Here is a 26,362-nt window from a genome sequence, read left to right on the forward strand (position 1 = left end):
TTCAGACCCTGAGCAGATTCAGGGCATGGGCAGAGTTGTCAGAAGATATAGGGCTCAGACCAGTGAGCCTAATAGCTGGAGCATAGGCAGCAGTTCAAAGCTGAGATCACACATTGGGGAACATCACATTTTGCTCTCGTTATCACCTTTAGTTTTAATGTTTAAACATCCTGTTTACAAGAAGCAGCACTGGAGGGTCTCACAGTGAAAGGTTGTCTTGTTGGAGGGAGGCACAGGCCTGGCAACTAGTGGAAAGTGTTTTACCCCTTCTTCCAGTTGGGACTGTGCATTCCTACCCACACATTGCTGATTTTCCATCCCTGGGCTCCTTTCACACCTAGAAAGCTAATGGAGCAACTGCTCAGAAGTGTTTTAAAAAGAGCTGGCACATTTGGGAGACTGGAAAACCAGTCCCTAACTGTCAGCATCCTTTGAATCATTAGTAAATTGCTGTCAATCATAAAGTTCAGCTGAGATCTGTCCTGAAGTGTTCATAATGATAAATACATATACATGAAGAAGGCCATTTACAGACAGAAAAATCAATGACATGCAAGTGCATGCAAGAAAAAGTAAAGTTGGAGAAGTACCAAGTAGTAATTCTATGGGAAGCTAACAATAATGTTTTTACATTACACAGGAACAAGCTGTAATTTGTCATCTGGTTTGTGGGAGTTGCCTGCTCGCAAACCTCTCTGCAAATGCTCCTGGGGGATTCTCCCAGTGCAACAAGTGGTTGTTGATTGTCACAGTCATTCGTTCTGTTGTTTTTGTTTCTAAATCCAAGGAGCGCAAGTTTCCAAAGTTTGTGTCCAAGGAAATGGAAAACATGTACATTGAGGAGCTGAAATCGTCCGTCAATCTCCTGATGGCAAACTTAGAGAGCATGCCTGTGTCTAAAGGAGGCTCAGAGTTCAAGCTGCAGAAGCTGAAACGTAGTCACAACACCTCAATAATTGACATGGGAGAAGAAAATGAGAACCAGCTTTCCAAGTCGGACGTCGTGTTGTCGTTCTCACTGGAGGTAAGCTTCACACACATGACAGTGTGCAGAGCTTGTGGGAGTAAAAAATCACAGCAGACAACCTCTGCTCCATTCAGACTTGTTCGGTGGAGAGAGATCAGTAGAAATCATTTTCTGATCTCTGTGAGGCATGGCTCCTCTCTGAGTTACTAGAAGCTTTGCCTGTGGTCAGACACTGTGTCCTTTCTGGTGTCTTACCATCTTGTCAGAACAAACTGTGTGAGACAAACTGCCTGGCGTTTCCTGGTGATATATATCCAGTGGTTCAGAAATCTGCACCATTAACTGACCGCTTCGTGCAGCTTGTTACTGAGTGTAGCCCAGTAACCCCGAGCCTGTATTCTCCCCAAAACTGGTACAATAATCCAACACTATGAATGTCAGTATGTTTAATTATTGCCAGTTAGAGGTGCCACTGTATTTTATTGCAAGCCTTGCTTCCTTTTCGGAGAATTGTTAAAACTTGCTGGGGTTTGAATGCACCCAACAGATTGACTTGCAGTTTGTGTGGAAATACTGTGCTTTTCTGGCTTGCTCTTTGCTTTGTGTTGAGCACTGACTTTCTGCTCGGCGCTCTGTTGAGCAGTTTGCCTGTACAGCCCAGGGGAAGGCAGGGTGCTGCGGGGACCCGCTGTTACCTCCGACACAGGCTGTCTCAGTCCTGGAAGCAGTGTTGCTGCACTAGCTGTTTTCAGCCAACTTAATTGTTCTGTGCAAACATATTTGCGGTCTAGGCAAGACATTTACTCCGAGGAATCATCAGCACACCCGTACAGAATTATTGTTGTCTGTCAGTGAGTGGGTTTATGTTACATTGTCGTAACAACTACCAGGATGGGGTCAAAAATGTAGGGTGAAGAAAAATCAGAAAATTCTATTTTTGTGTAGATCCTTGTTTATTTCTCTCCTAAGGGGTCTCTTGTTATATATATCATGCCAGTGCAAAACTTAGCAATGTTGGTTGTCCAGTCAGAGTTTAACTTATTAGATGTCTAAAACCATCTTTATAATATTCAGTTCAGTCTTATTTAAAAGTAAGTCTGTGAACCCAGAGATGGTGCCTTCAACCGCAGCATCAAATAAAGCCTGACTTCTAAGCATTCCTGTACAGAGGAGCAGAGAACTATCACAAAGCAGTAGACCTCTCTGTTGCAAAAGCCTGTGCAGTGTGTATAGCCATGCATAAGGGGACTCGCCCTTACAGTGGGATGTCTCAAATGCTTTGCTCCAGCTGAACCCCATCTGGCAGAAGCAGAAGCTCAGTGAAGCACTGACTTCAGGAGCTGGCAGATCTATGCACTACTCGGTGCACGAAACTCTCGCTGCAAGACAGCTTTTCCCAAAAATGTGTGCTCATCAGGGGGTTGTGGAGCTCTGGATGCCAGGGAAGGGATCCTGAATGCAAGGACAGGTTAGAAGGACATGAGGAGAGGAATTTTAAACCCCTGTGTACATACTTCATAGATAGCTGTAATAAAACATGAACACATGTAAAATAAAACATGAGCTCCCACAGTGTTTCTTGTAGAAATGTTTAAAGTATGTGGTTTATAGGTTTAATCAGCTTTAAGAAAAAAAATAAAAGGGGTAATGACCTGCAAGAAACTTTCATGGTGACTTCTTAATAAGATTTCTTCTAAGAAAGATGGAGAAAGACTTTTTACCAGGGCTTGTAGTGACAGGACAAGGGGCAACAGTTTTAAACTGAAAGAAGGTAGATATAGATTGAATATAAGGGAGAAAATGTTTACAATGAGGGTGGTGAGGCGCTGGCACAGGCTGCCCAGAGCAGCTGTGGGTGCCCCATCCCTGGCAGCGTCCAAGGCCAGGTTGGGTGGGCCTCTAAGCAACTGGGTCTGGTGGAAGGTGTCCCTGCCCACAGCAGGGAGTTTAGACTAGATGGTCTTCAAAGGTCAAACCCAAACTAGTCTATGATTGATCTTGAAAATGGGCTTTTGGTACAAGCTGAGTAGCTGTGTGCTTTTCTTCTGGATTTTGCATATTAAGGCACTTTTAGGTGGGGCAGGACCATGTCTGTGAGGCCCATCTGCTGAAGCTTGATATAGCCCTGGGTACCCAAGGGCTTCAACAAGCCTCCATACAGACCTCACTGGCTGCCATGGTCCCCACTCAGCCTGGGCAGTGCCACCATCCCCGCCTGCTGGCCACCACCACCGTCCCTGCCCGCTGGCCACCATGAACATTCGGCAGCATGTGGAGGACCCCAGCGCTGGCTGACCCTATGGGTTCAGCAGCCAGAGCGAGGTCTGAAGGAGACTGCTCCTCTTACGCTCCTCTTCCTTTAACCTGCAGGTTGTCATCATGGAGGTGCAGGGTCTGAAGTCGCTGGCTCCCAACCGTATTGTGTACTGCACCATGGAAGTTGAAGGTGGGGAGAAACTGCAGACTGACCAGGCTGAAGCCTCAAAGCCAACGTAAGTTTTGCTTTGCTTTTTGCTCTCTCCGCCGTGCTCTCCTTTGCCCCATCTCTGCACTGCTGAGTCGCTGCGAATAGTTCCACCTCCTGCATGGTGAGGCCAGAGGGAACTCTGAGAAACAGAGGAGAAGCATGGCCTTCCACATATGCAGAGCATCGTCCTGCAACTAAGAATGGCACATAAGCCCTGCTTGAGGGGGAAAAAAAATAAAATGTTAATGACAGGCTTAACATCTCTTGTAGCCATAGGGACATATATTTGTGCCTGTACGTAAGTACTTCGCTAAATAGGGATAAAGTTAAGCATGTGCTTAGATAAATACTTGTCTAAGTGTCCATCTGAACTGGTGCCATCAGGTGTAGGTATATAATCTTGCCCTCACTGTCAGGATTTCAACGGTCCTATGAGAAAGGGAAACAGCTGGCAGGGATAGACTCTGGCAGCCACAGCCAGAGGTGGGAGAGAGGAGCTGGGGAAAGCCCCAGGTCACTCAGTTGAAGCTTTATCTGAGGCCACTTTTCCCTGGTCCAGGTCAAGGGCAGAGTCTTGTTCTGTCCTCTTTGACCTGATCCCCAAATCCCCAGCCTTGGCCCCATGCTTGGCTTTTTTGTCTTACCCAGATGTTGTTACAAGCCTTCTAGTAGTGACTGATCATTCTTAATTTGGAAGGAGAAAATGATGAATGGCTTATTTCATTTCCAATTTGTGGGATTAGTTAAATTGAAACACTATGCATATGGATATGAAGCAGTTTTCCCCTGGTTCACCACAGAGATTTCACACTTAAATGAAATTTTCAGTGCGCGCCCTCACAGTGGAGAATTGCCAAGGTGGTATGAAGCCTCCTCCAGCAGTGGGGAAGAGTGCAGGAGGGGCTGCTGTTGAGATATTCCCTCTCTGTTCCCATGTCCCATTCCCTCCCCGTGACCAATCTCCAGCAGTGTTTCACCAGGTGCTTCCCAAGCTGGTGGAAGGAAAGCCAAAACCACCCGGCTGTGTTGCATGCGGGTGCACGAGCACTGCAGGCAACCAGTGTGAGAGCAGCTGATGGAGGCAGGAGAGCAGAGCCAAAGGCAGGCTGCCTTCCCTCAGCGCTTGTCCTCCCATGGGGGCACAAAAACTGCTGATGCCTTGTGCCCTGTGCTGTGCCGGAGGAGTAGGAATCTGCAGTAAGCGGTTTAAAAACAATATTCCCAATCAGGGAAAGTGCTGCAGCCTGGCTTACTTTTCAAAATGCTTTAAAATCTGCTTCGGAGAAGGAAGTAGGAGAGCTGTGCTTGGAAGGAAATTTCCATAAGAACCTGCAATTGTCACTATTTTAGGTATTTTTACTGCTTCAGTGGTGAAACTTGGGCGCTATTTAGGGGAAATTACTACTACCATACTGAAAAGCACACTTCTGCTGGGTTACGTGTGCTGGTTTAGCTTGGTCTGTTCATCCCACTTTTGCTCAAAGGGTCTGTCCTTCCTTATGCAAGCCTTCTTGCTGTCAGCCATAGGACCATTTGTACAAGTGTTGTTTTGAAAATAAGGGCTGCAGGAGTGAGCTCTTTAATTGAGTGGGTCTTTTTATCATAATGAAATGTACAGTGTCTGGGCATGAAGCCATCAGCCCTCAGGAAAATGCAGCCGATGCTGAATGCTGTGGCGTGATACGAGTTATGCAAGTCCATCACGCTCATCCTCTCCCTTCACTGGCTTCCCATAGAGGTGTGAGTCAGTCTTGAAGTCTTCTGGGCTGCTCCAGCACTTGGGCTAAAACCTATGGAAATGCCTTAGGAGGGTGTATTCCTTGTGGGTCCTGGGACTTTTTGTTTCCAAAACTAAAGATGACCCGAGCCAAGTCTCTAGAGTAGCATTCCACAGAAACCAGAGACCATCACAAAAAGCTTGTCCTTTTTTCCTCTCTACATTAGAAGTGCTCCTTTCACCCTTCTTCCCCCCCCAGACACAGAAAACCAAAGCCCTAAGAAAGAAATTTATTGCACTTAGTTTCTCCTCTTCAGAAGAGAGGGAAAGAGAAAATGAACTAGATGTGACATGTTTGTCATGTTGCTTAATACAAGACTTGAAGGCCCTCAGGTACCCTGGTGATGGGGCAGTGATAGAAACAGCTTACAGAAGTCTTTGGTGCATTTTTGAGCTATGCTGCCTTGCAGACAAAAGATTTGTGGTCAGCCAAAATGCCTTCTGGAGTGTCTCTTTAGATGCCAGTGTCACTTTCACTAAGGTCATTCACACTGTGCTTGCTTGTGTGTTTTTTTATCATAAGCAAAACACTTATTGATAAAGGAGCTAGATCAGCAAAAGCATGCTGGAGTGCTCTCCAGGGGGGCTCGCTCCCCAGCATCCCAGGCTTTGTGTGCTTCAGCAGGGGATGCTGCCTGGCCTGGGGGTGAGGAGCACGCTGCAGGGATTTTGAGCCTCAGCACTATGAAAGTGTGAATACTGCAGCAGGTTACCCCTGTACGTCTCAAAACTTTCATATCTCAGAGGCTCAAAAAATGCAGGTGAAGTGTCTGTACTCAGACCATGTGGTGAATACAGTTCTGGAAGCAGGCAGCATTTTCCCAGATTAAACTGTAAGTCTTCAAGCTGTTTGAAATTCAGTGTTGCCATCATTTGGAGGCTCTACAGGGTACAAAATAATAAATTTATCATGAACATTAGGAGGACAAATTACATTTGAACAGTAAGATTCACTGGAAGACTTCCCTTTTTTATCATAGCCCTGAGTCCTGGCTGGAAAGGAGAGTGTCACGGGGCCACACAACCTTGTAGGACATCATTGTACCTGTATTCTCATTCTGTATTCTCACCTGTCCTTGAAATGCCAGCCCTCAGCTAAAATACCCAAGTCACAGCGTATCGGTGGCAGTGGTGGCTTTTCAGCTCAGTGCCATGTCAGGCGTGCTAACCTGGGCTACGCACCCTTAATGGAAAAAGGCAATTTCCCAGCCAGGGAAGGGTTTCCAGAAGCACTGGTCTAGGTCTGAGAGAGATGCACCTTTCATCTTCCCTAGCGCAAAACCAGCAGGTTTTGAGAATAAGGTGTTTGAAAGCATCTTCGTGACTTTGGAGCTTGAATCCTGTCTGTAGATCTTGAAAGAGGCAAGGTAGCAGCAGGGTTAGCAGCTACACGTACCAAGTGATCAGATGAATCGTGTGCAAGGAGTGTGGCTCTTGGGACAGCGGTCAAAACTGCTATTCTATTTCTTCTCAGGCTCCTTGCTGGATTCCTGACATTTTAAGCCCAATCCCTTCATGTGAGGATTATCTGCCTGAGTGCGGGTGCAGGGGATGGCACAGTACTAGAGAAAGCCAGACCTGAAATAGCAAGGGTTATTTCAGATCAGGCTTGCAGTGTATTATTAGTAGTGCTTTTAATAAGTTGTGTAAGAAAAAGCCTTTGTATTATGCTTGAACCCGCAGATGCCTCTACAAAATATCCCAAATCCCAATATGAGCAGGATTTTACTGCTTTTTGTACTGGAACTGTGTTCTTGCAGATCATAGAGGGGTTTATACCCCTCCTTCCCTGCATGTTGGCCTGATGTCTGCCATCTGCAAGGCACAGGGGGGTGAGGTGGCTCCGCACATCTCCAGTACTGCCCTTCCAGGAGCTATATTGGTACAGCCCGAGAACAGCGTTGCCGAGGGGCCTGGAAATAGCATAAAGTGTCCAGCCACAGCACCCCTGCCCTATGGTCTCTGAAGAGGCTCCTGGATGTATTTAAACAGTGACCTTGTTGTGCTTGTAACAGTGCCCGTGGGCTGTACCAGTGTTTCATCATCTTATCATATCACCTGTCTCTGACATGAGCAGAACAAAAGAAAACAAGGGACCCAAACAATGGCAAAGTCCTACATGCCTTGCGAGTAAATGCCGTATATTCACCTGGATGTCTTTCAGCACGCAAATAAGTTTCGTTCTCTGGCTCACAGCAGTGAAAATCAAGCGTATCTGCTCTGAGCTCAGCTGAACCGATTTGTTCAAGAGCTGTAAGTACCTGATGGGGGAAGAAGCTGGCCAACCTCTCAGGGCACTTTGGCACAGTGAAGAAGGGATGGAGGTGTGGGCTGCTCCTCTGACTCTGGAAGTGTCTGCATTTGGAGGTTATATATCGCCCTGTGCAAAGCAGCCTCTTCAGCTCTGGTGCCAGAGTTGTGCAGTAGCTCACAGTATTAGAGGTGAGAATGGAGCTTGTTATTTTTGAAGGAGAAGATCTCTCTTTATTGCCTGTTTTTTTTCTATGCGTTTTCTTCGGCATGTGCTGTAGGGCAGTGCCAGAGAGGACACTCGGTGGGTCTCATCTGACTCCATGTCACTTCTTATGTTGTTTGTTGTGACCAAGAGCTTGGGCCTCATGCCCTCTCCACAAATTCACTCTTGATGAAGTAATGTCTTTGGTAAACTTTTAAACCCCTCCATCTCTGATCCCTTAGCCAACACACTCGGGGACAGGGGTGCCCAGTTTTATCTTTGTGCTCGCTCCTGATGCTGCTGCCTGATTTGCTTTCAAGGAGCTCTGACAGCTCAGCTGCTTCTCTCTGCTGCATCAGGCTGCCCTTGTTTGGATCCCTACACCAAACTGCCAAGCTTATCACTCCACTAGAGTCTTCATTTCAGATTGGTGTGCTGCATCCATCAGAGCCCTCTTCCTGACCATGAAAAGGGACAGGAACTCCACAGCATCCTTCCTCAGCGCCTTTCAGTCACCATCTCTTTCTGGGAGATGGGCACTGAGCAGCAAAGGGAGAAGCCCTGCGTGAAGGGCATCTGGCAAGCAGGGATGCCCTCTCTCTCTTGGCAGAAGGGGAAAATCTGGTATTTTCGTTCAAGAATACCCTGCCTGAGGCCCTGGAGTTTGGAGTGATGCTCAGCAGCTTTGCAGAGTAGGAGCATGATAAGAGTGCTTTGTTGCAGTCAGTGTTTTGCTGCCACGGTTAGTTGGGAGCTGCTGTGAACACTTCCCGGTGGTAAAATGAGAAAGGTCCTTTTGAGATGTATAAATTACAAATAAATATTCCATATCCTGTAGAACTAATTTAACTCTGCCAAACTAAAGGGGTTTATACTGATGTGTGTGAGAGCAGAGTTTAGCCTATAATTCATGTTGTGTATCCCTCAGTACAGCTGTTGGTGCCATGCCTGGTAGGTCTCTTCCAGATGTGTGCGGTCTGCAGCCCAGGAGGCTGCCCACTGCTCTCAGCAGTGCTGCCCTGGCTGCTGTGACAGCCCTGCCAGGCGGGAGAATCGGCTGCCTTAGACTCCCTGGCATCACTTGGGTGCCCCGAGCCCATGCTACGCTCCAGAGACGTTGCTGTCTCTCAGAGGCAAAGCACAGGCAGAAGACCTTGCGTGGCTACACGGTTTTAAGCAGTCGTTCATGTTTAGGTTTCACGCCTAGCTAAGCCCTGTGTAGGCAAAATTCATGATGCTGGCTTAAAAACAAAGAAAGGAAATGTTAGGGGATAGATGGATTTTTTGCCTCTCTTTAATCTCCTCCCACTTCTAGTTGGCTCAGCGTTAAATATAAGCTATCTTAATTACCCAGACTGATTGGCTTGCCTTTCCAGTTACATGATTTCGTTTCACAGCTGTGCAGATGTTTACAGCTCTTTCTCCTTAGAAAACCTCCAGGAGCCTTATGAACGTGTCAAAAGTGGATGACAGCCCTGGGTATGGCTGACATCAGCCACAGTCACTTCTGAGATACAGCCCTTGTGGCTGGGGTGAGGGTCTGAGCGGAGGGTCAGTCTGCCCCCAGGCAGCTGTTGGGGAAATGTCTTCCAGGAGAGATCTTCAGCTTTGCTCTCTGCGAGCACGGTGCAGATGCTCTGAGCCCGTGGTGCTGCCAGGCTCAGAGGTGGCAATGCAGGGACAGGCATTTCAGAGGAGTTGCTTTCAGCCCCTCTGTCTAGGCCTGAAGGGTGCAAAGTGATGTCCAAATCCCCGACACAAGATTTCTTCACTTACAGCTATTTTAGCACGTTTAGGAGCCAGTTTTCTGATGAGACTGTTCATAGCCTTGCGCCTGCAGAGCTCCGCTGTGAGTTCAGTCTGACCTGCTCTTCAAACCCCCTTTTGTGCGTGTGATAATAGTTCCATCACGCTCCTGAGATTTATGCTATGACATTCCCATTTTTGAAAGTGGAGGCTGTGGACAAGTCATTAAGCACAGCAAAAAATGCACTAAAAAGTTATTACCCAGGTGCAACCACGTGATCTACTATGGGATGTCTTCACGCAAGTGGATTAGTTGCCTTTTTAATTAGGAATTCAGAACCGCTTCTGATGCCTCCTCGTAGCTGCTCTGCAGGAGCGGTTCTTACACAGCTCAGCTGCTGCCTGGGGACCATGGCATGACAAAAAGTCTGCTTTAGATTAAGCAGCTGAGTTTTTCCCCCAGAACAAAGGCAATGCCCCACAGGGATTCCCTTACCCGAGTATCACTCAGACAGCCGCAGTGGCAGTGGCGTGGTGCAGCCTCCTGGGCAGCAGTGCAATAGCCTGCTGGGAATGCAGATGGTGATCCCGGGTACGGTCCTGCTCCCCGAGGTCTCATGTGCAGTCCCTCCTCTCTCCTCGTACTGCAAATGTTGCACCAGATACTGTGATGAACAATAATGAAGGCTTGTTTCTATAGACTTACCTCTTGTAGCTGGATTGTGTGGTTTCAAGTAAGCACAAGCTCTGGCTCTGTTTTCCCTGATCTTTGGAGTGTACGTAGCATCGCTTTTGCATGGATTCTCTGGTGTCTAGTAAGGGTTGAGCTCATACACCTTCTCTTTCGCAGATGAATGTCTCTTTTCTTGCCAGCTGTCTAATTTTTCGAGTGTTCCTATGCACTTGGGAATTATGTATTCTTGTGATAGCACATACATTCAAATTTAAGTATTCCAGAAGGTGTGATGATGCCCAAGGCGATTTTCAGCGACACCCGTCTGCTTAATCACTCCTATGCATGCACCCTTAAGATGGGATAGTAAAGACCAAAAGGACATTGAAATGAGATTGGGATTCAGTGATCTGAAATAGTGCTGAAATAAGAAGACTGCAAAACAGAAGTCCTGGGATACATTCAGTCTTCTTGTTTAATGCTTGTGGTTGGTGTTTTAAAAAAAAATTAAGCCATGCTTTAGTGCAAGTTCTGTATGTCGCTTGCTGAGGGAAAGGCGGGGGATGAGACATGTGAAAAGTGCCCAGTTGTTGGTTTATTTATTAAATGCTGTGTACAAGTAGTGCATGTTATTATTTAATGAGGGGTACTGCTATTGCTGTTGCAAAGCAGCGCAGGGAGATAGAGAGCATGCTTTAAAGAATTGGTACTGTGCCTACTCCTGCTTCGACAGAGCTCTGGAAGAGGGATTGGTTTAACGGAAAGGCCAACCTTGACAGTGATTTCTTAACATTTTAGTTGTCCTTTCTGTGAAATGAAGGTAGAGGGGCCTGTTGCCTTTGTGAATGCACTAGGTGTCCCAATGAACAGCAGCACTATGTGTGAAAGTACTTAAAGGGAGCTATGTACTGTTATCGCTACGTGGGCAAAGAGGACAAGGCATGCTCGTGGAGAGAGGAGCTTGTGAGCATGGCTGGAGTGCAGAGATACTTGGCAACATTTTCTTGAACCCCTTCCAGAGCAACTCCAAAGTGTTTCAGATTGAAAAAATCCACGAATGGCAGGACACAGCTCACAGGAGTATCTTGCCCAGCTCACCGATCTTTCAGACCTTTGCCAAAAGGCCTTGTAGTCAAATAAAGCTGAGAGCATCTGCAGCAACTCCCACTCCGTGGCTTGGAGGAGGTGAGAAGGGGGATTCCAGCAGCTAGGCACAGCCATTGCACCTGCAGGTTCCGTCAGGATGTGGGAAGAGGGCTCACCAGCCCCTGATGGTTGCTGAAGGAGAGATGAAGTCCTTGCAAGTCAGGGCTTGCTGAGCCCTGCAGTCACTGGCAGGTCGGAGACACAAAATGTATGTCTAGGGATGGATCTCCCACTGGAATGAAGGCGATGGTGTTAGCCTATTTGCTGTGTTTTTTCTCAGCGGCTGTGTGTCCCTAGGCCAGTGGCTGGCTCAGTCCTTACTTTGGGTTTCCTATCCATGAAACTAGGGCAATGCTTCTGTTTCACAGAGGAAAAAATGCTTGTGACCAAGATGGCTGGGTGAGCATCATCTGCTGGAAGCACCCACTCATCCCCACTGACCCAGGAGATGCCAGGAAGACTTTGGTTCTAGCCGTTAGAAGTTAGGCGTGATGAACCGCTTACCATTCCAAGTGTCTGGCTGGACCTGGGCGTCCTGTCCTGGATCCTGGCTTAGAAGAAGATAAGACAGCAAAAGTGTGAGTGGTGGTACAACAAGAGTGTCTCACACCCTTTGTTCCTCTCTCTAGCTCATTTTGGAAGCTCATTTGTGCTATTTTCCACTCTGTTTACATTTAGGAAATACTTCATTGCTTTCCTCTGCTGAATTTTATAAAGGAGGGTCTCGGCTATGCTGGCACAAAAGCAGTAACCTGTATTTTTAGGCAGAGGATTTGTCTCCTTTTCCATGGTCTGTGCTTGTGAGACGCTGAGTTTCTATAAAGCTGGCAGTGCATGACTTTAGTAAGTCTAAATGATAACCAGGCCTTAATAGCTGCAGTCCTTCGCAGTTGTGTTTTCTTCCAGGGTGATAACGTTTGCTAGAAGTAGTTAACCATGTCTGAATTAAATAATTGTTCTGTGAAATGAACAGTTTTGTGGCTGGTTCAGTGGAGCATCTTTGGCCAGAGGAAACTTTGATCAGCCTGTGCGTGGCATTGCAGTCACCTTACCCCAGAAGTGGCAACAACCGCAGGTAGTAAATGCCCACAGACCCATTCAATGAACGAAACTAACCTAACTTGTGCTGTATTCAAAGCAGATATACTGATGAAGCACATACAGGAGGCAGCCCTTATAAAAGCAGCTATTTTTTCAGTCCAGGCCTCCCAGTAAAAGGTTGCTGGGCTTCCATTTCCATTTCCTCCTGAGCTTTTCACCTCTAATTGTAATATCATGGTATTAAGGGAGAGCACAGGGCATTTGATGAGTAGTCGTCATTTAAATCATGCTAAGTAATCATGCTACTTATTTTCCCTGTTAATCCCCCGAAGATTGTGGTGAATAGCATTGCCCTAAATCCTCACCCCCGCCAGCTGCGGGATTGCTGCAGTGACATCCCTGCCCAGCCCGGTGCAGCAGGCTGGGAGCAGCGTGTGGTCCTGAGCGAAGGAGGTGAGGCTGGGCTGGGTGCAGGCATGGCAGAGGGACATCTCTGGGGCAGGAATGCCATCTCGTGGCCGTAAATAGCTATTATGTGAATAAATCCGGCTCCCATCCCTTCTTACTTCCCCATAATACTTCCCCTGTCTGTCAGCTACGATCAGGAAAATAGAAATCAAGCTCTGCATTTTCTGTATAGCAAAGAGCATCCTTTTTTGGGTTCCTAAAGCTGTGCTGTCGGCCTCAGCAGCTCCTCTTGGCTGCAGTGCCCTGGCAGCCGAGTGACACGGTGCTGGCACGGAAACGGGGTCTGCAGGGACTGTGTGTGAGCCACAAGCAGATCAAGAGCAGACCTTCACAGGCTTTGCTTTGCTGCAGCCTCCGTCAGCTTTACCCTATTCCTTCTGCACCTTGCATGCTCAGTCGCAGATGTGATGCTCTCCTAGACATATTTCTCTCTCAGCCGGCAGTCGTAGTGTTGCCGTAGCCAGTTTGAGGATGTGGGAGTTGCAGCTCCTGGAGGGAGAGATGGTGCCTTTTATCAGCTGTCTGGTACTGCCGGCTGCATGATGTTAAGCAAGATGGTGTCTGCGTGCACAACACTTACATTGTGTCTCAGAGCTATAGGAACAAAAAATGGACAGTCCATGAAATGCTGGCAGTTGGAAGACATCGTTAGCTGCTGCCGGGAGCAGCCCAGTCCTTAGGGACATGCTGTTTCTGCTCACCTTTTGGATAACAACATAGTGCTTTCTGCAGTGGTGTTTTTCGCTAAATGAACACCCTTTTTGTAAGCAAAAGAATTACTAATGGTGCTTTGTTTTTAGCAGAGTGAGCGTTAACATGCTCAGCAGGAATTAGGACATCCCAGGAAACTGGACTCACTCACAGAGCCCTTGGGTTACCCCATCAGAGCAGACGTCAGAGCTCTGTGCAGACATGGCCTCACTCAGTGTTGTGCAGCTCCAGGGGATGGCAGGTACAGCCACCGCTGCCGGCCAGTGTGCGCTGGCTTGTCAGCCACCTGCAACAGTAGCTGCATCAGTGAAAGCAGGTTTTTAGCATCATTAAAAAGTCTGTGCAGGAAAGTCTAGGAGGAACGAAATCTGTTTGTGCTGTCACTCCCACTTCAGCTCAGCTTTTTCCGAGGGGATGGGACTGAAAGGCTGTTCTGTCAGCAGAAAGGAAAGAGAGGAAACAAATGTGAACAAAAATAGGCTACATTGTCAATCTGTGTCTGATGACTTTGGTTATCCTGTTCTGAAGGTGAGTAAACACACTGAACTTTTACCGTGGGAGGAATCCCAGAGGAGGCTCAGCAGCTCTCGGGAATCAAGCTGTGTCACAGATGCAAACCGTTCTCAACCCGTTTCCACAGGCAGAGTGGAGAGGTACCTTTCTTAGCACCTGAATCGTATTTCCCAGTCCAGGACATTTTTGCATGAGAAGAAACATAGAAGGTTCTCTGCATCTATGTATATTCTTTGAGAATTCAGTTTCAGATCTTCTTTGTGCACCTGCAGCAGTCACCTCCAGCACCCCTCTTTAGCAGTGGAGCTTTTAGGGCAGCCTTCATTTCATCGGCTTGCTGCCTGTGAATTGGGATGAGGCAGTTTAAGGCTTAACTCCACTGACTATTAATTAGATCTCTCCTTATTACAGTAGCAAGAGCCCTAGGCAGGTGACATGGGCACGTGTACATGGTAGTACAGTCCCCTAGATTTTTGGGTTTTTGCAGTTGTGATCGGTGTCGTGTCTCGGCATTCTCTCCTGATAGCTAAAGATCAAACCATTTCCTCAGAGTTATAGTTCCTTTTGAGACCCTCTGTGGCATGTGAAATCCAAACTCAGTCCCACAAAACCCACTGAATAGATTAAATGACTTGCTGTTTTGCTGGTGGGAGGAACCGACACCTCCTGTACTTCATCCACAGCGTGACGCATGCTCTGAACACTGCAGAGCAGGCAGCACTGCTTGCTTTGTTTGGTGTCTTTACCCAGCATCTTCTTTTGTTTCTGACTAAATATTTTTTTTATCTTTCAGTAACGCTATCTCTTAAAATGGTGTATCACCCAATGGGTTATGTTTATTAGAAGAACTCAGCTGACCTCAGTCGAGGTTTGTAGTCCTACTATAGTAAGTTGCAAACCAGTTTATAACTGTCCTCAACCCAGCATCCCCAGACTGGCTGTGGTTTATGGCATTCTTCCACTGAAACAAAGTTGTATGTGGAGCTGCACCCTACAGGTCTCCAGCTGCGTGACCCAGCCTGTGGGTTTTCGTGGAGAGCCTACAAAAAAAGCCTGAATTCTTCTGTTGTCTTTTGGTTTTTTCAAATCCCAAAGACACAAACCAAAAATCTATTACCCATTGCCATTACCCGTAAGAGCTGCAAAAATTACATATTTTCCCGAAGGCTTTGGGATGCCCTACTTTGTGTTACAGCGTTATGACCCATCTGGTGCAGGTGTGAGCATGTGCCTCCACCATGCATCACAGACACATCCGTGCTGTTGCATCCCCTGCCAGTTCAGTTCCTCACCAACACTGCTCCCAAAGAGGAGCAAGCTGTCTGCCCTCCCAATGCCTGCTTCTGAAGGGCTCGGCACATGGGCAGCACGGTCTCATTTATGTCATTCCTAGAAGTTCACAATTACCCATTTCTGAAAATGAAATGAACATTTTCATCCTGGTGGAATTAATGCCATCCCTGTGTCAGGTTTTGCTGTTGAGCTCAGTAAGTCTGTGTGCACTCCATTATAATGAACTGCAGCCTCGGAGTACAGGCAAGGGAAGTTCAGAAAGATCACCGATAACCGTAATCTTGGTTGTCAACCTCTATGTCATGTTTTTGAGTCGTTGGTAGATGTAAAGCATTAGAGAATATAACAAAAAGCTTTCCAGCATGCTGCTTCACGTACAGTTAACTTTTAAACACATTTTAAAACTGTTTGTTTTCCTCCTTGCTTGTATCTGTAGAAATATGTAAAAAAGAAACATACCTTAGCATTACATTAGAGGAGAAGGAGGTGTACTACCCCAGCAGCTCCATGAAGGTAGGTTAGCTTGGTGCCTGGTGTGCTGCTTCTCTAACTTTGCTTTTCCCAGCACTTGAGCTTTGGGCACCCATGATTTATGGCCCAGGATTTAAGGCTGTTTCCTGGAAAGGTCTCTTCTGGGAGTGGAGGAGTGGGCTGAGGAAAGAAAACCATCATTTGTTAGGCAGGATTTCTGGAAGAACTAAATCAAGACCATACGTAGCGTTTCAGTCTCCCAGCGATGAAGGGGGGTTGGACCTCTCCATCCTCAGAGTGGGATCCAGCTCCAGCAGGCACCACGGCTGGGCACGGCGGTAAGCCAAGAAACAAGGCTGGATTAAAAGCATCACACCGCATGAGGTGAAGCAGTGACCCAGCAAAGGGTGACTTTGCTGACACATGTTTCCTCAAAAAACAGGCAGCGTGTATCAGGCTGCTGTCTGTGCTGCCCTCTTCATGAGCTTCCTCTCACCAGCCGGCTCGCTTTGGAGACTGACTGAGCTATGAACACACCAGGAAGGACACAGACATTCTGCTGTGGGTGCAGGAGAGCAGAGGTGAGGGATGCGGGTGAGAAGTCCGTGAAGCACAACCCTTTCCTGCCTGCACCAGCAGCACACAAGGGAGGCAGCCAGACCATTGAGTTCTCACCAGATCCCCTTCTGGCAGTGGAGGACAGCAAGTGACATTAAGCTGGCCTTGCAAATTTTGTCACAGATGTCATCACATGTATTAGAAGCCTTTCAGATGGACCTCCCTGCTTCCATATGCAACCAGCTGGCTGCTGCGGGAAGGCAGGAGGCACTGGGTCCTGGTTACCGTGTTCTGTGTCCCCAGGGACATGCTCCCGGCCTGGGAGCGAACAGGCATTGCTGCTGATTTGGTTACATTTGAAAGTAATACTGAGCAGGTGGCTCAAACTAGTGCAAATCTGACCAATATGCAGGAATATTATTCTGCAAGACTTTTTTACTTAAGCAGTAAACTCGTGGGAACAAGGCAGAAGAGCAGCATGTCACGCAGAGAGGTGCCATGTCCCAGGGTGCTGCTGTGTACGTTCAGTGTAATGCACACTGGAGAGAACCCACCGACGGAAGAGCACAGCTCTCCTTTAATACACATTTTTACTTTTATTTTCTGATTTTTTTCAAGTTTATTCCATGCAAACCAGCAAGAAAACATGTTTCGACAAATGTATCTGGGGAGGGAGAAGAGGTTTCCTCTCGCAGTTTTGAAACCCATGAGAACAGGCCATAGATTGTGTTTAGATGTCAACCCTGTCGAAAGCGCATCACTCTCCAGCTGCTCCCATGTGAGCCCAGTGACAGGCCAAGCCGCTTAGCGGGGCTGATTCATGGCCCAGCAATACGACTCAGTTGTGCTTGTTCATTATTTATAGAAATCACAGGCATCGATGTTCTGGCTAGATGAAGTTACAAGAGCAATGTTGGAAGAAGGGTTACTGTTTCCAATCAGGGGCTAAGCGGACTTGCTGGAGACAACAGTATGTAAGCAAAAGAATTCAATGCATTCTCCTGGGTGTTAACATGTACATTCACTTTTGGGAAACTCATGGCTGCTAAAATTTCCTTTGGAGGAACTTACACACCAGAGATGAATAGAAATGACTAAGTCAATGTCTCTCAAGCACAGCAGAGAAAATCGTATATTAGGCCACGTAAGTAGGATATTGTGGAGAAAAGCAGCTGGAGTCAAAGACCGTACTGCCTGGTTTCATGCGATACGCGAGTGCGGTCAGGACAAGGGCCCCTGCAGGGTTTTGCTCAAGCCTTATTCATATCCCAAATGGTTTTTTTTAATCACATACTGTAACATAGCAATGCCATGGCATTTGAATGGTTTTGTCTTTTTGGCTTTATAGTTATTTAACTTTATAGTTGCTGGGTCTGCATTTTGGTGGCACTCAGAGGCTACAGCCAAGGATCGGGATGTAAACCACTTTGCGTCCATAGGATGAAGGCAGTTGTTTTTGCAGTGACCTTATGGCAGGAAAGGGTAAGAGATTGGTACAGCAGCAAGGTGAGGAGCCTAGGTGGTCTTACTTGTTTTGTCCGTAAGTTGGGAAGACGAGTAACATCAGCCTGAAGTTTTGCAAGAAGATCAGCAGCATGTTGCTTGAAACAGCTGACAGCAGCTTGGTCTGAGCAGCCTGGCACCTGCATTGGCAATGGCATCACTTTCCCTCCGGGTGCCAGCAAGGACAATGCCTGTGAGAGCTCCAAATACTCCTGAAATCAGACAGGTAAGCCCGTGCTTCAAGTGCTCCACGTTAGATGTCCCCATGGAGGTAGTGGGGGACAAGGATGGCCTTTGTCACTTCTTGTCCACTCACACCCTCTGGATACATGTCATTTTATGTTTCATTCAGAAAAAAATTTCAGCGCTTTAGGCTGTTTGGTAGCTGTGATGGCACCTCTAGTTGAATCAGTAAACGTAAAGTCTGTAGCAAAGATCTACTTATTGTGCTTCTACAAGATAGCATAAGGGCCAGCATTTGTCAAGTTAGCAACTGGGACATATCTCATCCTCTGGCTTTCGCAGCCAGCAGAGTTTAGCTGTTCATCCTAAGTTTGATGCCTAATTAGAAACCCTGGAAATGCAAGTAGATCCTCATGATATCCCTGGAGCAGCAGAGTGCCATAAACAGGGTGACAGTTCTAGCAAAGTCCCTATGCACGGCTGCGTTTCTTGGTCAGCTCCAGGCTTTGGGATAGACTGGGCAATAAGAAATGCTGGGCTGAGGGCTTCAGGTGGGTTTCATATAGTTGATCTGATCCTAACTGAAAAAGTACTGTCAGGATTTTTCTGCTTGTGTACTACTCTTCAGTGGTATTTGTGAATAGATAGATCTCCTTTTGGCCAAAATGACATTATTTGTCCTTGTTTGCAGATATATGACTGCTTTCCAGCAGCATGATGTCTGTGATGTGGGGACAAGATAGCACTTTATGAGAAGATTTGTCCAGAACGGGTCCCAAGGCACTTTCCCAACAAATAAACTCTTGCAGTTATAACCTGCTTAATTATTAAACATGGAAATAAAACCATTACATTGTTAGTCCCACAGAAGATCCTAATACCTAGCTACTGTCCAGAGCTAATTTTCTGAACAATAATTTAATACACAGCACTGATAAACTGCGTACTTAGATTGAATACAAATGATGTTTCGGTGACATGAATTATGGCCTTATGCTGAGCATCACTATGGCAACTAATGACATCACCGCAGGCTTCAACCTGCACAAAACCCAACTTCTGAGGGTCTCTATTTGTTGGCGCAGATCTTTTCAGGGCTTTTGGGGGTACGAATATGTAAGCACCACAGCGTTGTCAAGGTTTTGTTATGTATGTTTACTGTCATTTGAAACGTTTATTCCCTTTGTGGTTAACGTTGTTCTCATGAAGGAAACCTAATGAAAATTACTGTTTGTATTTGGTTAGTAACATTTGTTGATAACATATGGTCTGGGAATGCTTCAGCAAATAAGAGCTTTTTAATAGTAAACAGAGATACGAGTTCTATAAAGCAGATGCTGTCAAAATACACAGCGTAAGGTTGGATATTTTCTTACTTTTGCCTCTTACTCAAAGCAAGATTATCTTCCAGCTTTCCCTGCTGGTGGCAACGCAGTTGTTTTAGGAGAAAAAACATAACCTGTGACCTGAAGCTGCGATTAGAAAATAAAGTTGTTTCTTGGTAAAATGTTTATTAGGTAGCTGATGGCTCACACACGAAAAATATATAATACTGAGGCTCTGACTGGACCTGTAGTGCTGTAGATGATTTATGACAGAACTCTGCTCCCTGGCACTGGTGGCAGTTTGATGCGTTGTTGTAGATGAAACACGTGGAACAGTGACACTGGGAGAGAAAACTTCAGAGCAAAGCTGACAAAGAAGCTGAGTTCATTAATCAGCTCTGTGCTGAACACCCTCATCTGCTAAGCTCAGTTGGACAAGATTTGCTCAGTGGAAAGCAAAGCATAAACCTATACTTCTTATGCACAGGAAGGAGTAAATTATTTTTCCTGATAACTACAAATGTAAAACCTGCTGTTTGGTATTTATGTTTGAAGAAATTTAGTCGCCGGACCATGTGGCATCTTGAGCCCTTTCCCAGTCATTTCAAGGGAACCACCTTTCTTCAGCAGAGAGTCTAGTTTAAGGGCAGTGTAAAGTAAGAAAGTGTCACTAATAGCGTGAGGGTCGATAGAAAGAAGTGGTTAGTAAGATATGCTGTAATGTCTCGTGTGACTTGCAGTATTCTAGGTTGCCGTATGTGTTCCATCACATCACTCAGAGGTGTTGCTTATGGTATACTCTTGGTTTCTTCTAAGCACCTTCTAAGCGTAAAAAGCACTTTGTGATTATTCTTCAGGTTTGCTTGCACACTTTACATGAGTTTTGAAGTGTGACAAATTTTCAGGGTCTTCGGGAACAATATAGAAATCTAGCTCACAATGAATTATAAAAAAAGACAAAGAGAGTAAAAAAATAAAGAACAGTTTTTATCTGCTAGTTTTACCTTGGCCTCTGCATGATCAGATGGATGCTCAGGAGCATCCTCCTTGCAGTGGTGCACTGTTCCCCAGTCCTCCCTGAGCTGAGCTGTTCTCTGCTAATGAGGGCAAGTGCAGTTTTAGTGGTGCTTTGTTTAGCTCTGTCTGGAAGTTTCTGTCTGGCTTTATTTTGCTAAGTTTCTAACTTTCTAAGCTGTAGAAAGCAAGCTTGAAACACAGCTGCGACATCTCAAACATAAAACCATCATGACTTTTTACCCCTTAGCGGGCTGCAGGGCTCCTGCAGTTCTCATGCTCGTGTGGCAAAGGTCAGCTGTGGGGTGGGCTCCCCATGTAACACTTAAAATGGCAAGTTTGGCCGTAGGTGTCGGCAGACTGTCTCTGGGACCCTGTGCCTGCAGGTCCTACATGGAATGGGTTCAATGAGTTCATGTTCTCTGCACAGCTGGGCAGCTGGTGGTTGCAGGAGTTTGGAGATGTCCTCTGGAAGCATGCGCATCTAGAGGGGCTTTTCACGTGCTGTGGGTCATTCAGCCTCCAAGCCACTCCTTTCCAAGCCACGGGACCAGCCAGGGGATGACTCATAGAGTACCAATAGTAGACAGTGGTCTTGGCTCATGGTGTAGTTGGAGAGGCTGCCACTTGCTGACCATTGCTGTTGCATCCCAAAGGAGCTGGTGTCCTGCTCTGCAGCCCCAGCATAGTTGGATTACTGCAGACATAATGGCTTGAACGCAAACCTGGGCTGGGACTCAGAAGAGGACCCAGGTTAAACTGGTTTCTTTTTCAGAGAAAGCAGATCTCATTATCAACCTGGAAAGGAGAGGTTAATTAGCCAAGAGAAGAGCAGAGGCATGAGTGATTACAGATGTCCTGGGTGCAGATGTCCTCAATCGTCAACTTCTGTTGTGATTATACAGGCTGTCGCTGCAGGAGACATATTGTTCTTCCTAAATAAAAAAGTTCTCTTAAATTTGGTTTCATGCTGCTCCCAAATAACCCTTCTTTCTTTTTTTCCCCGAAGAACCATCATGAGTCTTCCAAACATCTGTCCCACATTTCCTAAAGAAGATAATTAATGCCCTTGTCACTCAGACAGCCCAGCCACTTCAGCTTGTGCCAGACGGACGTTCTCAGTTAACCATCGCATGCCCAAGCAGTAGTGCTGCTGACCTGCTGCTCGGGCTGAACATCTCTCTGTCCTTATTTTCACAGCTGGGGCACCCAAGGAGACTTCACAACAACACACGCTCTTCCTGCAGTGAAGGTGAAGCTGTTCACGGAGAGCACAGGAGTGCTGGCTCTGGAGGACAAAGAGCTCGGGAGGGTAAGGAGATTTTGAGTTTAATAATGTTTCCTTTTGGCCCTGCTTTTCTAGAGAAATCTCTCCTGTATGGAAATATCTTTGGAGCACAACATGCTCTGTTTTTTTGCCAAGCTTTGGGAGGCGGGGGGGGGGGAAGCAAGCTCTCCACTGCTGGAAAGGAGTGCATCTTGCATGCTGTCTTTGTTGTGAGTTTTTAATGGCAGAATTTCAGCTGGCTGTGCCTGCACTGAGCAAAGGCAGAGGATCTTGTGTGCGATATTGGCAGTCCGGAAAGCCTTAGAAGTTGCTTACGGAAATGGACATTCCTGAAGCAGAAAAGGGGATTATGCTGAAGCAAAAAGAGGGGATTTAAGTTTGGCAAGAGAGTGTTAAGCTGCTCTCATATCTGCTGAGCAGCTGGTGCATAGTTTGAGCATTTGAAAGCACTGACTGCGGTACTTGCTGCAAAGGGCTTGAAATCCTGGCTTCCCCTGGGCATTGTGGCTGAACTGGTGGCTTCAGGGGGGATGGACTGGGGAGTGAAACACGGGGATTCATTGCCCCTATCAATGGTATTAATAACAAAGAGCTCAGATTCCCGGGCTACTGGCCACAGAGCTGACTCTCCCACCCCATCACTGCCACTCGCCTGTGGTCCCTAAACTAGCACCCAGGGACTGACTGGTGGCCCTCCACTGCTGCAGCCCACAGCTCCAGAATGTCTGTGGGTGGCACTTCTCTGTGGCTTTGGGATGCTTCAGTTAGTCTCCATGGATTTTTTTGCAGCTGTATAATTTGTGTTGGCACTGGGCATAAGTGGGGCTCCCTGCCGTGCCTTCCTCAGCAGTCAGCATGGTGAAGACCCCATGACAATCAGTTCAGGGCGAGAGAGGCTGCACCTTAGACACAGAGCTGGCACCTCCCGTGGCACAGCTCAGCACAGCCTGAGTGGTCTCCAGGAGCCCCTGGGCTCTGTCTGCCCGGCTCTGCAGCACACCTTGCTCTTTTTTTACTAACTGACATGGGTTTGTGTTCATCCTATTCACACAAGTGCTGAACATTCTTTCAGTTCCTAGTGAGCTGTTGATTTAATTTATATCTTTGTGGTGGAGAGCGCTGCAGGTGATTTTGTCTCATGTAATTTAGGTTTGGTTTAACTATTTGTGTTTTCACGTTCATGTAACATCCTTTGTTCTTGCACATGAGAGAAAAGCAAAGCCACCCTTTCTTTTCTGCTCTCAATCTTCTCTTCAGGGAGTCACAGCCCCTTCAGACTCCTCATCCACACCCGGACCTGTCCTTTTTCCCTGTCCTCCTCCCTTTTTGACCAAGGGAATGACCCCACCAGGCTGCAGTACTCTGGCTGAAGACCTACAGTTGCTTTGCTGCACAGCATCATAATATTTTCAGGATTATTTTCAAAACCTTCTTCTTGAAACAGCCCAGCACTCCTGCCTTTATCCACAGCAGCGTGCTGAGCAGAGCTTTTCACCCAGCTGGCTGCGATGCCATTCAGGGCTTTTTCCCCTGAGCTGTTAGGCTCGGTGCAGACCCGCTTGCTTTGTAAGTCTTGTTTCCCCTGGCAGCCCCGAGTGGTGCTAACTTTGCTGGTCTCGGGAAGCAATTTAGCTGTGCCTGTTGTTCTGAGAGAGGTGGCGGGCCCCAAAGCAACCCCTCTTGCCCTGAAATGCTGATGAGCCAGCCCCACCAATACGCTTTAATTCCCGGTCCAGCGGGAAGCCATCCCTCGGCTCTCAGCTTCTGTGGGCCAGCTGTGGCCAGCACGGGCAGCCAGGCGGTGATTTCCCCTGGCCCGTGGCCACCAGCGCTTTCAGCTGGCCAAACTTCAAAGGGGTGCTCGGTGTGCCCGGAGTGGCCGAGAGATGACGCGTGTCTGCTCGGGCTGCATCAGGATTTCTTCTTTAAGGAAGTAACGAAACGGGGAGCATGTTAAGCCCCTGGTGTAGCTGTTGGAATGGGCAGGAACCTGTCTGCACGGAGAGAGGAGGGAAGCGGGTTTTAGACACAAACCACCCGTGCCCAGCCACCCTTTGAGAAGCAGCTTTGTGCTCTGCCAGCCATGTACAATGCCCACTTTCTATTGCAAGTGTTCGACTGGCAACCAGCCGGCACTCCTCATTTGGCCACTTTTATCGAAGGGAGAGCTGGAAAATGCTCCCAAGCCCTGGACTGCTGGATGGGCAGCTGAAGGCATGGGAATACATCCTGACCCTATTGAAGCCAGTGGCAAGGCTCCCACGGATTTCAGCCATGCCAGGACTTCATCCGCTGAGAGCACAGAGGGGAAGAGCCATGAATTGCAACAACACTGAGCAAAGTTTATGCACCTTTTGATGAAAAAGAGTTAGAAATCAAAGCAGAGAGCATTCCAAACACCCTGAGCGGCTGCTGCCTTGCTAAGAGATGGGGTTTAGTGTGAGTCTGTGTGCTTTGCAGTGGAGGACCTTGGATACTGCTCAAGGTTTGAGTCCATCCATGTTTCTAACAGCCTGTGTGGAGGACTTGCTTCTCATCTTCAGGATTTGCTTAAATGTGTTTTTTTCCAAGAGTAATGTAGTAGAGGCTGGTGTTGCTCAGTTATCTATGTAACTAATAGCAGCTTCAGATTCCTGCCAGAGAAAGCATTAGTCTAATTCAATAAAAGAAGCGATAAATAATGTTGATGAATAAGAGTGAAGTCGAGAATCTACTGATGTTAACCTCAGGCTTTGGAGGAGGCAATAAAATAATTTTTAAAATCATTCATCAGAGGGTAATAGCATCAAGGACATTTTGGTGGAAAATAGCCCCTACGTGGTTGACTCAGCAGTAAAGTTAAGATCATACAAAAATAAAATAAAGTTCAGAGCATAATACAACTTTATAGCCAGGGCTAGAGTTTAGCAGGAGCACGGACTAAGTGTGAGCAAGGAATGAGTGACGGCAGCACATCAAACAACGAGGGTGAATGCTGCCGTTTGAAAAATAATCTGCTTGCATAAACGTTAATGGATTTAAAGGAGATTCATCTTGCTACAGGACAGTGAATACTTGAATGAATTTGTGCGAGACAAAGTCACTGCTGAGAGTGAAAGCATCAGAAGAGGAACAGGAGTGGTAGGGAGAGGGTTAAGCCACCTCAAAGGACACATATGGAAACACCAGCAGAAGATGGTGGGTGCAATGTAGTTCTGGGAGAATACTCTGTGGCATGCTGAGTGAGCTGCTCTGCTTTGTAAGGGTAATGGGGGAGTGGAAAAAGCACAACTATGATCAGGAGGGGCTACTCGCCTCTTGGAGCCTTTCAGTTTCTTTGGTGAGCCCAGCACTTCTGTTGGTGTTCATCTGCACAGCTCCGCCGCAGTTGTTGGTGCTGCAGTGATCTACCCCAGCTGGAGACCATCCCATTGTCTCCTCGCTGTGTGGAATAGAAGCAGAGAGTCCTGCAGCCACTGATGTCGTGACATGGGATGCAGATTTTATCCGCTTTCATAGCACAGTCAGACACGCCCACCTACCTAAAACGTTGCCTACCGCATCCAGTCTTAACAGTAAGCAAAAAATCAAGCCAGCTTCCCCACGACCCGATAGTAACAACAGATGAACCATTTTAGGCAGGGCTTTCTGAGCCCTCGAAAGGGCATACCTCACATGGGAAATGTCAGGAAGGCCGGAGGCTGACCAAGTTGTATGAGTCTGAAAGTAGGTGATTGCAGTGTGCAGCCGCAGCAAAAATCTTGTCGCTGGTTTGCTAATCACGTTAGTCCACCATCACTTTTGGGCTGGTGTACCTGGACAGCGGCAAGTTAGTTTACCATGATCTTTCCTTAAACAATGGGAACTGATAACGCAGTTCTGGTCTGCACCACCCTACGAACAGTGGCACAGCAGATAGAGGAGCCAAAGAACATATGAACTAATCTCAAAATAATCTGTGCTTTAAAAAAAGCAATAAAAGGCCATCCTCACTGATGTGAATAGAAGTTTCCAGACTGACTTTTAGGGCAAAAGTAGCTCATCCAATGTGCTTTTGTTCCCTGTTAAAACCCATTTTGTGAATAGTTTTTCCCTTAAACATTGTTGATTTCAACACTTGCAGGTTGTTCTCCACCCTACTCCCAATAGCCCAAAGCAATCAGAGTGGCACAAAATGACTGTTTCCAAAAACTGCCCAGATCAAGACCTGAAGATCAAGCTTGCCGTGCGAATGGATAAGCCTCAAAACATGAAACACTCCGGGTAAATGCTTGTCTCTATCTGAACTCAATTTGTTTTGAATGTGCACTACAAAACTCTTAAGATTCTGGAAGATAAACTCTCTCAAGTTCAGAGGAGGTCAAAAGAAAGATAAATATAAAAATGGCATTAGTTCAGTCATTCATATTGCACTTTCCATATTCTTAGCAGAGTCTTTTTAATGCATGTCAGCCAAACGGTTTAAATTTTGAACAGTATTCCTCCAGAAATTGCTAGGTTATTATTTTTTTCCCCCTTAAGGAAATAATAGGTGAACTGCCTCTCTTACTGAGAATGGTATAATTTCCTAAGTTATTCTGTGTTTCCCTGTATTGACTTCTCAGAACCAAAAGTACAGTGCACCTTCTGCCTGAAATAAACTCCAGTGCAATCATCATTATTTATACAGAGATACACAGCACAATTAAATAGCAGTTGCTTGGAGCAAGCAGTTGCCTGGAGCAAGCAGTTGCCTGGAGTAGGACTAATGATCTGGAAGGTTAAAAGATAAACCTCTCCCCTCC

At 46.8% G+C, this 26,362-nt stretch overlaps 1 protein-coding gene across 16 annotated transcripts in view; it reads left to right on the top strand.

The window, feature by feature from the left end:
• Positions 1 to 26,362, top strand: part of CADPS (calcium dependent secretion activator) — a 220,843-nt gene that overhangs the window by 83,858 nt on the left and 110,623 nt on the right. For all 16 annotated transcript variants that reach the window (XM_056335290.1, XM_056335291.1, XM_056335294.1 and 13 more), the window contains exons 5-8: positions 788 to 1,024; positions 3,338 to 3,459; positions 21,512 to 21,623; positions 25,702 to 25,841. In XM_056335290.1, the coding sequence (XP_056191265.1) occupies positions 788 to 1,024; positions 3,338 to 3,459; positions 21,512 to 21,623; positions 25,702 to 25,841 (611 nt within the window). The remainder of the gene's footprint in view (positions 1 to 787; positions 1,025 to 3,337; positions 3,460 to 21,511; positions 21,624 to 25,701; positions 25,842 to 26,362) is intronic.

The sequence above is a fragment of the Falco biarmicus genome, chromosome 4 (assembly GCF_023638135.1).
Source record: "Falco biarmicus isolate bFalBia1 chromosome 4, bFalBia1.pri, whole genome shotgun sequence".
Taxonomy (NCBI): domain Eukaryota; kingdom Metazoa; phylum Chordata; class Aves; order Falconiformes; family Falconidae; genus Falco; species Falco biarmicus.